Below are 14,060 nucleotides of genomic sequence, written 5' to 3' on the forward strand. Positions count from 1 at the left end.
GGGTTTCAAAGAGAGGATATTAATAGTGAACTTTTTTCACTGATATTTTGATGTGGTTGTATAATTCTCTGTATTTTGGGAAAGCTGAATTTTTGTGGTTTTGTTGATATGTTTGTCTTATGTTATAAAATAAATATCATTTTTTAAAAATACTTGTATTAAGCACTTGAGTTAAAAACTGCAAAAACAAGAAGCATTAATATAGGAAGCCATACAAAGAAATTAGCTCTATAAATAGAAGACGCACCTTGTGGTTTTCCACATTGTCCCCCTCTCTCAGGCGATTAGGGTCTATTTCACAGGGCTTCAGGGAATCGCATATCTAAAATATGAAGTCGGGAGTGAGCATTCTTTTTGTTTGAAAAGGAAAAGCTAAAACTGAATAAATACTACTTAAAACTAATGCAAGTATATGGATATATTGTAGGAATAGCCATCTAGGTCTTAGAAAGACTATAAAACACAGAGGAGAGGAGATATACAAATAGTTAGCTAATATATGTACAGTAAACTCTCAGTTATCCAGTACCCATGAGGATTGGTAGATGCCGGATAACTGTCGTTACTATGAACTCTCAACGAACACCACCCCGTCTCATTCATCTGCTGGCTAGATTCTGCGTTTGGCCAATTCAAATGGCCACAACCAATAGCAGGCTGGCTATTGCACGTGCCCACTGCCCGTTGTTTACATTCACCTACTAGCAGCGGAATCTAGCCGGCGGCTGGAGCAAGATGTAAACAGAGAATTTCGTTAGCAACTAAATAAATCTTAGTTGCTAACAAAAATGTTTAGTGTGCACATGTCTATCAAGCAACTGGCAAAAAAATGAGGACGCATGTACTTGATTTTTTTTTCTGGTTGCTTGACCGTCCTGACTGCTTGAATGCCGGATAATGGGGAGTTTACGGTATTGGAATCACCATCATGTGTCTTTGTGATATACAGGATGATCCTACAACACCCTAAATGACCAAGCTAGAAAATGAGATGCAGCTTAATGGCCACAAGGATCTACCTAGTTTATGTTTGTCCCAGATAATGTACATTGTAAAATTGTGATTAGGATCGCATTATTATTCAAAGGACTAACAAATATACAGTACTTCGCACAGTGCTAAATCAATATTGTTTACCAAAATGAGTACCCAAACATATTATACATAGTTACCTCATCTACAACACTCTTCAGGGTCACTTTCAGATAATGGTTACCGACTATCTTCATTGTCTCATCCATGCAACGAGTGGCCAGGGAGTTTCCTCGAAAAATAGTATTCGCTTCTCTATAAAAAAAAAAAAGAAGGTGCTTGTGCAATGAACAACATGGAGTCACTAACCAGAACCATTTTAAAATGTATTTACATAGGTACATACTGTGTGTCGTTCAGGTCCAATTGTGCTATGGTTGCCACAAACGGTACTAGTTTCTGGTGGTGGAGAAGGAGCCGAACCAGCGGGAGGACAGCATCATTTTTATCTCGACACACTTCTCCCAGGATAAAGGCAGCTGAGGCAGTGATGGGCTGAAACAAAGAATACACAAGTATTAGGGAAAATATCCAATTCATCCCACACAACATTTTTGTAGTTTTTCCCCTCCGGCTCATGGGTAGCTATAGATCCAATAACTTGTGTCAAACTTGGCCTTACCACCTGTTTGTGCAACTATGATTGAGACTTTGGACTTAAAAATTTAATTGTGGAGGAGAATGATTTAAAATGGCTAAATGTATTTTGTAAAGAATTGTAGAATGTGATAGTATAACATGATTGCCCACAAGTGGTTGTCTCCTTTACAGTATGCTAGATTTTTTTTAAGCAACAGACTACTGCCAAACGATTCTCCATTGAAAGCAGGCAATAGGCACAACCAAACAAGAGGTCTTGTAAAAGCTGTCTGCAGTAATTTGGCTTGCTTGTTCAGACATTCCCTAGATTGGCTGAATGGAGCCTCTCGTTACTCTATGATATTGAGCAGGGGATGGCTGAGGCGTGGTCACTGCCTGCACTACATTCTCGTATCTCTAAACTCCTTTAACATCTTAAATCCAACATATTATTAAGAGACACAATAGTGGTATGGCATGAGACCAGACATCGCCTCGACTCCCATCCTTATATTTCTAAATATTTACCCATACGGGGCAACCCACAATTCCCTCAGGATCAAGAATACAAAGCATATTCCCTTTGGCAGTCACATGGGTTTTTTTTTTTAAATGGAACGTCTCTTTGTGCACCATGTAGATCATTCTCTTTTTAGGAATTGTGCAACGTTTATAACATTCCCAGTAGTCACTTTCTATACTATTCCCAGATTACTCATTTTTGGAGGAGTGAAACCCACAATACCTTCTTAAACCAACTATATTGGATTCTCTTGGAAATTTGTGTGCATACTGCTTATCTTCGCTCTATTTCCAATTTAATTTTCTTAAAAGGTATTCTACCTCTTTTCACAAAAAATGGTGCAAGGAATTTCCTGTAGAGGATCTTTGCGATAAACTATTACAAGGTCTCCAACAAATTAGACTCTGTACTCCAAATGAAACGTGGAGAGAAACTCAATTCCATATTTCGGTGATTTTACAAGATACACGCCCCCACTCCTTATTTACAGGCTTGCTCTAAATGTGGCCATGTGGGAGCACCATTATATCGCTGCCTGTGGGAATGTGCTGAAATTTCATCTTATTGGGAGGAGGTGCTGTCCTATAACTCAGTGGTTCAGGGTGTCACCCTTTCCAAGGAACCATGTCTATGCCTGTTTGGTAGCTGGAAACCTCCCTCCACAATGTCTCGATACATCGTAAAATGGATCCACACTTTTGGCTCAGAGGGAAATAATGGCAAAATGGTTTGCATCTTCTCCTCCCTCATTACGCGCTTTGCGTTCAATAAAATTATCACTAATGTGGAGGGAAAGATTGGAAGCGATTTTAGATATGGAACTTTGTACACAGACATTTTTTTGGCCCGTTGGCGTCCTTTCCTTCCCCACCAGTTTCAAGATTCAGAATTGCAAACTTTAGTTTACCTTTTCCGGCATTTCACTTCGTATTTAGAATCTGGGCTGGAAAGGTCACTTGGGAGATTCAACATTCTTACATCTAGTTCAACAGAAGGTACCTCAGAGACAGGCGATTCTACTGGTCTACCTCCTTTTCTGTTGGAGGATACCATCATATCTGATTAATAATTCCATCTATTTTCATGACCTTTATCCGTTATGAGGAGTAAAACTGGTGGAGAAGGGAAGACTGGATGTGAGGGAGAGGATGAGGGGACGGGGCGGGGCTGAGGCTGCTGCTCTTGTTTTTTTCATTTTCTTTTTCTCTCTTTTGGGTGGGGTGATGTTGTTTACTATGCTAGTTTGTATCTAAATGTGATGACATGTAATTTTTTTCAGTCAATGTTTTGTATGCGACCATACTATTGGTCTGGTTCCAGATGGACTCCATGGATTAAGCATCCATTTTCGTCTTATGCCCACATATTGCATGGGCTATCCCCACATCCAACGAATATCTCTGTGTTCTCTCTTTGCAACAATAGTCTTGGCGATTTGAACCATTTTGTTAATATTTCTCTTTTGTGCTAAATGTTTGATCTTTATATACAATGTTTACCTGACTTTATGGAAAATGTTAATAAAATATTTTGGGGGGAAAAAAAAACTGTCCACAGTGCTGCTTAGCCACAGGAAAGGGCTATTCTACCAATAACTAGTGACTATATGAGACTTCTCGGAGGGTCAGCGTTGAGAAATATCAGCTCATATATTGAACAGCCTGTTAGAAAGATGTCATATGAAGGTCTCCTTCATAAATGTACAGTTTAAAGATCAAATGCAGCCAAAAGGCTCATTCACACCATTATCGGTGATTGGTGGTTTTCAGCATCTGATCAACGCCAGCCAACACTAGGGCACACAGTAAACAATTGTTTCCAATATGTCGCGTTCATGCCACAAGGCGGGTGTGACACGCTGTGCAGACAAATGCAGACGTGCTGGGTGACACCAAAAGTTACCGCTCTGCACAGCACCCCGTACTCCTGTGCAGAGACCTGAATGGAATGTGCACTCCAAATAAAAGTTGTTTTTTTTTAGCATGCCCCACATGCTAAACCACAAAGTTTTAGCATGCAGGCTAGTGTAATTGAGCTCTTAGGGAGTAAAAACTTAACTTACAGTTCAACACTTATTTCACAATATACAAACAATACAATACAACACTACAATTATTGTACATGTGCCAAGAGGTAAGACAATGTACAAATGTAACACTTCCTGTTATGTATGGTATGGAATAATAAAATAGTCCGCACAATGTGTGTGTGTGTGTGTGTATGATATTGTTTTCTTATGAGCTGATGAGATATTCCCTCACGAATATCCAGTCTGTTATAAGTTTCCTATAGGTAGAAATGTGTTTTTAATAACGATCGCCATGTCTGTGACACCGCTATGACACCTTTCACTGGTTGCTATAGTGTCAGTGGATGCGTTTCAAGGAACACTGTTCTCTTTGTCGAGCCTCAAACTCTGTGATTGGGATGACAGCTACAGGAGGTAACGCTATTCCTGTTGGAAAACCAAGGCAGGCTTGGAACCATATATTGACAGTTGGCATTACAGCACTCATTTGCCTAAGCAATTCAGTCAAAGGTTTGCCAAGAACTGTACTGAATTACATGCTATACGATGCTGGCTACAGCATTTAGCCTCTGAACGCAACCCGGCCGGCTCACTTTGTTTAGGGGGGGGGGGGGGGGGGTAGCGGTGCATTGAAGTCAATGGCACTGCAACAACGCTTCTGCCCGCAGTGCGATCGCCGGCACCAGAACGCGTGGCACATTAGTGCCTGCGTTCCGGTCCAGTGCGATCTGCAAAAATGCAGTATGCACTATTTTTGCAGATCGCACTGGACCGAACGCAGGCACCAATGTGCCACGCCCTAATACAGTGACATCGTGTCATCCTAATGTCACTAGTACTGGACACTGAGGATATACTCCTCGTCCTCCCCCTTGTCATGTTTACACAGCGGCCGCAGCTGACAGATCGATGTAAGCCACTCTGACTGCTACCTAGCAACTGAGAGACGCCGGAGGCGGGTCTACGGGCCCCGGCGCATGCGTTGTCTCATTTGGAATACTCGCTGGAATCGCATTAAGAGTTTCGCTCCGCTCTCCACGCTACTGATGTTTCCATGGCAACAGGGGACGCTGCCTGTAGTATACAAAGGGCAGCTCTCTAACAACATTAGGAATATATTGGGGGGAATTTATCAAAACTGGAGCAGATACAGTGGTGCTCCTAAGTTTACATACCCTGGCAGAATTTATGATTTCCTGGCCATTTTTCAGAGAATATGAATGATAACACGAAAACCTTTCAGTCACTCATGGGTAGGGTTTGGCTGAAGCCATTTATTATCAATCAACTGTGTTTACTCTTTTCCAATCATAATGACAACAGAAACTACCCAAATGACCCTGATCAAAAGTTTACATACCTGGTGATTTTGGCCTGATAACATGCACACAGGGGTGTGAATGGCTATTAAAGGGAACCATCCTCACCTGTGATCTGTTTGCATGTAATCAGTGTGTGTGTGTGTATAAAAGGCCAATGAGTTTCTGGCCTCCTGACAGACCCTTGCATCCTTCGTCCAGTGCTGCAATGACGTGTCTGGATTCTGAGTCATGGGGAAAGCAAAAGAAATGTCAAAAGGACCTGTGGGAAAAGGTAGTTGAACTGTATAGAACAGGAAAGGGATACAAGAAGATATCCAAGGAATTGAGAAAGTCAATCAGCAGTGTTCAAACTCTAATCAAGAAGTGGAACATGAGGGGTTCTGTTGAAACCAAACCACGGTCAGGTAGACCAACTAAACTGTCAGCCACAACTGCCAGGAAAATTGTTCGGGATGCAAAGAAAAACCCACAAATAGCTTCAGGTGAAATACAGGACACTCTGAAAACATGTGGTGTGGCTGTTGCAAGATGCACAATAAGGAGGCACTTGAAGAAAGATGGGCTGCATTGTCGAGTCGGCAGAAGAAAGCCATTACTACGCAAATGCCACAAAGTATCCCGCTTACAATACGCCAAACAGCACAGAGACAAGCCTCAAACCTTCTGACACAAAGTCATTTGGAGTGATGAGACCAAAATTGAGCTTTTCGGCCACAACCATAAACGCTACATTTGGAGAGGAGTCAACAAGGCCTCTGATGAAAAGTACACCATTCCTACTGTGTAACACAGAGGTGGATCGCTGATGTTTTGGGGATGTGTGAGCTACAAAGGCACAGGAAAGTTGGTCAGAATTGATGGCACGATGAATGCAGTATGTTATCAAAAGATACTGGAGGACAATTTGCATGCATCAGCCCGGAAGCTGCGCATGGGACGTACTTGGACATTCCAACATGACAATGATCCTAAACACAAGGCCAAGTCGACCTGTCATTGGCTACAGCAGAATAAAGTGAAGGTTCTGGAGTGGCCATCTCAGTCTCCTGACCTCAATATCATTGAGCCACTCTGGGGAGATCTCAAACGTGCAGTTCATGCAAGACAGCCCAAGAATTTACAGGACCTGGAGGCTTTTTGCCAGGAAGAATGGGCAGCTTTACCATCTGAGAAGATAAAGAGCCTCATCCACACATACCACAAAAGACTTCAAGCTGTCATTGATGTTAAAGGGGGCAACACACCGTATTAAGAACTGGGGTATTTAAACTTTTGATCGGGGTCATTTGGGTAGTTTCTGTTGTCATTATGATTGAAAAAGAGTAAACACACAGTTGATTGATAATAAATGGCTTCAGCCAAACCCTACCCATGAGTGAGAGAAAGGTTTTCGTGCCATCATTCATATTCTCTGAAAAATGGCCAGGAAATCATAAATTCTGCCAGGGTATGTAAACTTATGAGCACAACTGTATAATATGTAGCAGTTGGCCATGGCAACCAATCAACTTCTCTCTTCAGTTTGTTCAGTTAAGATTTAAAAAAGAAAGAGAGAAGCTGATTGGTTGCCGTGCACAGCTGCTCCAGATTCTGGCTGCTCCAGTGTTGATAAATTCACCTCATTGTGTACTAGCACATAAACAGTCCACAAGTCTTTTTGATATTTTTAAAAGGTTCATTTAGGATATAGATCTTTGTTTTACATGACTATCTTGTTGATAGCATTCTGTGATGCGTATTAATTGAATTCTGGTGGGAGATGACATCATGAGATGTTTCTTCATGCATCTGGCCCGATGTGTGTATATACCTGGTGTTCACTTGTATATCTTGTCACTATGTCGCTCCGATGAAGGGCCCCCGCAAGGTCCCGAAACGTTATCTTCTGAGGACATGAAGTGACATTTTTCAAATAAACATATTAACAAGATATTGATATTGGAATTTTCCTTTGTGTGTGCCGGTGAACCACTGTGATTACTCCGAGTTTTGCACGGCGCCATCCATGTGATCACCTCGAGCACCACTAATATTGCAAACTTGTGAGACCGTATGGAGTGCTGGTGGCTTTCAGAAATGTGTGTATAATATAAGGTCTGTTGGCTGTCAGGATAACAAAACTGCTTCCATACAGTTCATAGCAAATGCATTGCATTGTCAAAATTGTGAATGTTATAATGACAAATGTAATTAGATGGTTCAATGCCTGCCCTGGGCTTATAGTCATGACACCAAAAGCAATAAAATACCTTCTGCAGCCGATATTCTCCCATTCCCAGAGTTCAGGAGGAAAAGCTGAATGAGTTAAAGCTTGTTCTGGCTGCAGACAGGAGGCCAGATGATATGCATGCTTGTGTGACGTTACTGGTTGCTATAGTGTCAGTTGATGCGTTTCAAGGAACACTGTTCTCTTTGTCGAGCCTCAAACTCTGTGATTGCGATGACAGCTACAGGAGGTAACGCTATTCCTGTTGGAAGACCAAGGCAGGCTTGGAACCATCTATTGACAGTTGGCATTACAGCACTCATTTGCTTAAGCAATTCAGTCAGAGGTTTGCCAAGAACTGTACTGAATTAGTTTTATAATCCTTCTGACAGCCAGCAGACCGGATATATACATAATGTGAAGTGTATTTTAGTAAATGGATAGGAGCAAGTGATACAAACCCCACCACACAGGAGTTTTTAGTACTGCTTTCCAATTCTTTTATTGAACAATTATGAAGATTGCACTTCTGTAGATGTAGCTCTGTACCATTTGAACTTCAAGCATTTTATTTAGGTGTAAAAATTTGCTTTTAAATAATATCGAAGATTTGAATGACTCGTGTTTTAAGTACCTGAAAGTCTGATGATTTCACCAGAAGACTCCTCAGAGGCGCATAGAACTCTGAAGAGAGCACATAGTCCTCTGTATAGCATATACTAAGTCTAATGGAGCCCAGGTCATCATACTTCGAAGATTTACTTCCGTTGTCTTTTGGCTGGAGAAGATACCTAAAAAACAAAAAATAATCAAAAAGTGTCACGTCTAACTTCTGCACGGTAACATTACAAAAAGGCAAGAAGAATAATGTGACCCTTGTGCTCCAAATGCTGAGTTCACTTTTGGAAGAGAATACTGGCTGTACCTGCACATATACACAGTAAGAGCAAACATCAGTAGTCTAATCATAGATACCTCCTGCCAATGACATTCAGAATTTCAGAAATATTTATCCTGCCCATAAAATGGCTTCATATACCAGACATGTGACTGATGCTGTATACCAGGGGTGGATAAAGGAATACAGAAATCAAGAGCCAGATTGTTTCATCCAGAAGCCAGCAGGATTTTTTTGTTTTAGGTGCTAGCTCTATTGACAATAACTAGAGAAAACCTCAGGTGTTAGGGGACAGCTGAAATTTGTAAGGAGCATTGGTGACCTGGGTCCTGGGATTTGTCCACCCGTGCTATATACTGTGCATTCGCTCGATCCCAGTTGTTTGCAACAGACCAACATCTTATGTTGCATAGGATCTAGTAATGCTAGCACCTAGAAAAAAAGAAAAACAAACAACTTTGACACTTTAAGGCACATCTTTCATTAAAGAAATACAGGGGTTGACACTTAAAGTGACACTAAACTCAGGAGTTAAATCTTAAAAATGGATGGGGAACAAACGTAGCCCCCCTCCAGAAGGAAGGACAGTGTCCGCACCAATTCAGAGATGATTTGAGGATCTGCAGCCGAGTGATACACAGATAAGATACATTTTTGTTACTAATTAAGGTACTTGAATGCATGTTTAAGATTTAACTCCTGAGTTTAGTGTTATTTTAATAAAAGGCTGTATTATCACATTTGTCCAGCAGGTGGTGATGAAGGTACATATTTGAAGTACATCAGTAAGGATAGAATGAAGTAAGCAAGCAGCTGCTGGGCTGAGTCTGAAAAAGCTAGTTGCCTGGCTATTTCTGGCTTAAATATATCACAGACCTGTAACAAACATAGCACGAGGGTCAGAAAAGTGATCAGATTTTGTATCTCTACAGGTGTTCTGGGCAGCGTCTTGGAAAGACTTAACCTTATAGTTAGTCAAATAGCAAGATATGCCAGCCTACATATTTCTCTCATGACAGGTGTATTTAAAATGTAGTTTCCAGTTTCAGTAAGCTTTAATAGGAATCTGCAATTGCAGGATATTCTTTCTAAGTGGAGAAGTGAAAATGCTCAGATTGTTTTTTAAATCAGAAATCAGATTTATTTAAATACAAGGGAGGGAATACAACACACAAATCCCACAACCTGCATCTAGAAACACCCTCTATAAGAAGAAGTTCTTCTGTGTAATCAGTTTTAACCCACGCCTTATCTAATTGCATGCTGTCTGCATGCTGGTGGTAGGGAGATAAAGCAGTGTTTAGGAGGGCATAGTGATGTAAATGTCTGAAGGTTCTTACTCATTCAGGTCCTGGTATTCCTAGCTGTTAGTCACACATTCAACCGGACTTGTTTTGGAACGTTAAGGGCCTGTTCACACGACGTCCGTTTTGTGTGCTGACCGGCTCCGTACGCTGCTGCACTCAAAATGCATCCCAATGTATCCCTATGTGTTTTATGGGCTCCAGTTCTCACGTGCGCAGTCCGTTCAGCTTACGACCGTAACGAAATACGAAACGGAACGGATACGCAAACGCGTCAAAAACGCACTGCGCTGCAGCTAACATACTAACAGCCCCAAAACGCGGCCAAAACGCAGCCAAAAACGCAATGCATCAGCAGCTCCACGTCTGCTGATCAGGACCTGATCTCATGTGAACAGGCCCTAAAGGCATTATTGCTTATTCAAGCAGCTTCTTCAGTTCGAGAGTGTCAGGCATTTATAGCGACACGGGTAACCATGCCACCTTGATTCAATCACCATGGAATGTGTCAAAGCTGATTGTCCAAGAACATGGTGGGAGGTGTGTAAGTCCCTATTCTAATAACATAAACCGATCCCCATGATGCAGTGATGTCCGGAACAGGTGCTACCCATTTGGCTGAAGGTGTGAATTACTGACAAGTCGCTGGGGTAGAGATGTTAAAACAGCATAATATGAGGGTAACAGATGATGCCAAAGACTCCCGGAATAGAGGGGAGAGGCAGAACACATGGAGTAATATAGTCACATGGATTATATAGAGTTACCAATGTGGCTATAAATATTGGGGTATGATCCTTACACATATTGGAAGTGAAGAAGCTTGGATGAGCACCAAAGCACCTTCAACATTACAGAACAAGCCACATTGACTGTAACTAGCTAGTGATGTAAAGGGCTCTGCATTCTCTGTAAAGGTTCTGTAAAAACATACAGACATAGGAGGGACATCAATGTTATGTCAAAAGAAGGGATACATACCATGCCCTGTGGATCGAATCATTCCTCAAAACACTCACTGAAGTTCTGATCTCTCCAAGAAAAACATCTTGAGCAAGATTTCCATTGTTCCATAGATCCACTCTGTAAAAGTAAACATTATGTGGCATTTACACCCCTTTGCATCTCATTACAGCTCCCTGATAATGAAATCTGCAATAAAATAATACTGTTACATCAAAACAGCTTCAAAACCAAACAGGCGGCTTCTATTTTTGCATTGTTAATAAAAACGTATTAGAGTTAGGCAGAAAAACATGAGACAATATTAGACCAAATAAAAACAAACTAACAAGAGGATCGTTTACAAGAATGCTACGCAGACCCTTGTTCATTACCAAATAGGGTTCTGGAATGAAAATGTTATTGGGAACCACAGAACTGCAGCTTTTCAGTTACCAGAACTGGCATATTGCTACACAAAGGGGTCTATTTAGTCACACAAGAATCACATCTTTCACACAGTTTCCAATTGAATCCGATTAGAAAAGTGTGAGGCTTGGGCAACTGTTGTGTGGATCTTGTATGAAGACATTTATAAATACCGTATTCCCCTAGTTCTCCCACCTAGAGACCTCCACTCAGGATAAAGTCACCAGTGAACCTAAATATCAGATGCTGTATTCCTTTTTTACTGAGTGTTGGAAAAAGAGTTATTTGTTAGTAATTACTTCAGATGCACCAAATTTTGGCAAAATGCCGTAAGTGCCATCTTTCGGCCAAAATTCAGGTGCATACCTGGTTTCTCTCCTCCCCGCTGGACGCTGCTCTGTGTCCCCTCTGACAGTGCAGCGTCCAGCAGGGAGGAGGAAAACTGTCAGGAGGCCGAACGGGGCGGGGAGGAATAGCGCAGCGTCCAGCGGGGAGGAGAGAAACTGTCACAGGATGCCGAGTGGTGCAGGGGAGAGCTGTAGGCCTCTCTCTTTCCGCACCGCTCAGCCTCCTGTGACACATTAGGAGAGCAGTGTGGGGGTGGAGACAGCTGTCAGTGTGGTCACAGGAGGTTGAGCTCTCCTCCCACACCGCCCCGCTCAGCCTCCTGTGACAGATCAGGAGAGCGGCAGTGTGGGGGCGGGGCCAGCTGTGCTGGGGAGGAGTCAGCTGTCAGATCGAGCTCTCCTCCCCACACCGCTCTTCAGTCTCCTGTGGCAGCGTGTCAGGAAGCAGAGCGGGTACAAGCAGTCAGTGATCGCTGAGTGTTTATGTCAACTGTCAAAGGAGATCGAGCTCTCCTCCCCGCACCGCTCATTCAGTCTCCTGTGACAGCGTGTCAGGATGGAGAGCGGTTACAAGCAGTCAGTGATCGCTGAGTGTTTGTAAATAATTGAGAACATAGAATGTTTACTGTGTCCCCGATTATGAATGAATGGTAAGCGATCTACATCACTTCCTGTTCATTCATGATTGTGGTTATAGTAAACATACTCTGTCCTCATGTTATGAATGAACAGGAAAACTCAGTATGGAGGATTCCTGTTCATTTATAACAGGGGCCGCAGAAAAAGAGATTGAGGACTCTGTGTCCTCAATCTCTTTTTCTATTTTAAAAGGGAAATATCAGGGGTCTGTTTAGACCCCCAATATTTCCCGAAGCCCCCGGCAGTAAAGTAAAAAAAGATATTTAATCAAAAATTAATAAAAATACAATATTTTTTAAAATTTGAAAAGGTTAGGAAAAAAACATTTTTTTCGGTTTCGTTTTTGAAAATGTCATTTCGGTGCACCTCTAACTTCAGATGCAGGTTTACGGTGTGCATATGAATGGGGCTGTTGCTGGATAACCTTCATTCTGTGTAATGGCTAGCCTGTACCAGTAAAAGTGGGGTGCTCACATGATACAAAAGTGTTACTTTTCCTTTAAAATTGGTGCATTGAAGAACAAAAGGCAGACAGGAGGACTGTTATGTATGCCTTTTCTAATTGCATGGAGTTCTCTTTTAATGGCTGCATAACAATGACTTGCATAGATCTAAGGACCCTTTCTAATGGGCTGATCAGCACGTGCACAGATCCCCTCCTGACTGATGTGTAACGGATCAGATGTTACCGCTGTGACATCCGTGTTTGTCCAGTTTGTTTCCTCCATCGAAATAACTGAAATTACTGGACCCCATGTCTGTCTATGGGGAGTCAGAAGCAAACAGACATAGGTCTGTTTACATCAGATTTCCCCCGATCCAGCACCCTCGAAACACAATTCTGTTCTGTTTGTTTTTCCGGACCTGGCCAGAGTTGGGGGTAACTGGGTGTAAACAGATGCTTGTCTGTTTAGACCCAGCTGCCCCTAGACTAGCATTAGGTATCCAATCGGGTCCACATGAAAACCGGACGTGCGGACACAATCGGACCGCCCATGTGAAAGGGGCCTAACCGAAGAAAACACAAACATCAGTGCAAAAAAATTTATATAGCAAGTATGCAAAAACCTTCAATAACTGGTGATCCAGTAGAACCATTATTAACGTTTACCTTTGAAGGTTAACGCACCATACTTGCAAATACACTGCAATATACTTTTCTTGGCTTTATGCCAAGCCATGGTCAGAGGCATCTTCTTCATACATATTTATAAAGAATAAATGAGGTGTGCAAGCACTCTGTTGCTTTAAAGGGACCTTTAACTACTGGAATCCACCCAAAAACTAAGGTGCCAGTGAATTTAAAACTATAAATACCTTTAATCAAAGAATGGGAAAAAAAGAATGCTGCAGTTAAAGTGACTCTGAGATCCCTTTAAGAATATATAAAATAAAATATTCAACAACTGTAGAAAAAAAATATATAATTTTCTTGTTCAATATTTTTATTGAAAAGAAGATAATTTTCAAACGTGACAATCAAAATTGTCAGGCTACATTCACACGGGGCTATTATGTGTGGCTGGGATTCTTGCCGCAGGAATGCCAGGTTTGTCCATACAGTTGACAGACGGCCACATCTTTTTACCTTACCTGCGGTTCGGGATAGAGGATTGTCCCTGGATACAGACAGATTGGGTTCAGAGACATTTAGTGTTGTAGTGTTGGGCCGCCGCCGCATGGATAGTATAGGTGTTGGGACGCCGCCGCATGGATAGTATAGGTGGCTGCTTTATCCCCCTCGCTGCTTTTTAATTATCAAAAATGAAATTTTTCATAAACATTTTCTCTGTAAATAATACATTCTATT

The 14,060-nt window shown here is 41.8% G+C and overlaps 1 protein-coding gene across 1 annotated transcript in view; it reads right to left on the bottom strand.

Annotated features, from left to right (window-relative positions):
- Positions 1-14,060, bottom strand: part of RASA2 (RAS p21 protein activator 2) — a 118,748-nt gene that overhangs the window by 26,729 nt on the left and 77,959 nt on the right. Inside the window, exons 9-13 of the mRNA XM_018560360.1 lie at positions 10,875-10,976; positions 8,326-8,482; positions 1,379-1,527; positions 1,173-1,287; positions 248-322 (exon numbers count right to left, since the gene is read on the bottom strand). Coding sequence (XP_018415862.1) covers positions 248-322; positions 1,173-1,287; positions 1,379-1,527; positions 8,326-8,482; positions 10,875-10,976 — 598 coding nt within the window. The remainder of the gene's footprint in view (positions 1-247; positions 323-1,172; positions 1,288-1,378; positions 1,528-8,325; positions 8,483-10,874; positions 10,977-14,060) is intronic.

The sequence above is a fragment of the Nanorana parkeri genome, unplaced genomic scaffold, assembly GCF_000935625.1.
Source record: "Nanorana parkeri isolate BGI_ZX_2015 unplaced genomic scaffold, ASM93562v1 scaffold452, whole genome shotgun sequence".
Taxonomy (NCBI): domain Eukaryota; kingdom Metazoa; phylum Chordata; class Amphibia; order Anura; family Dicroglossidae; genus Nanorana; species Nanorana parkeri.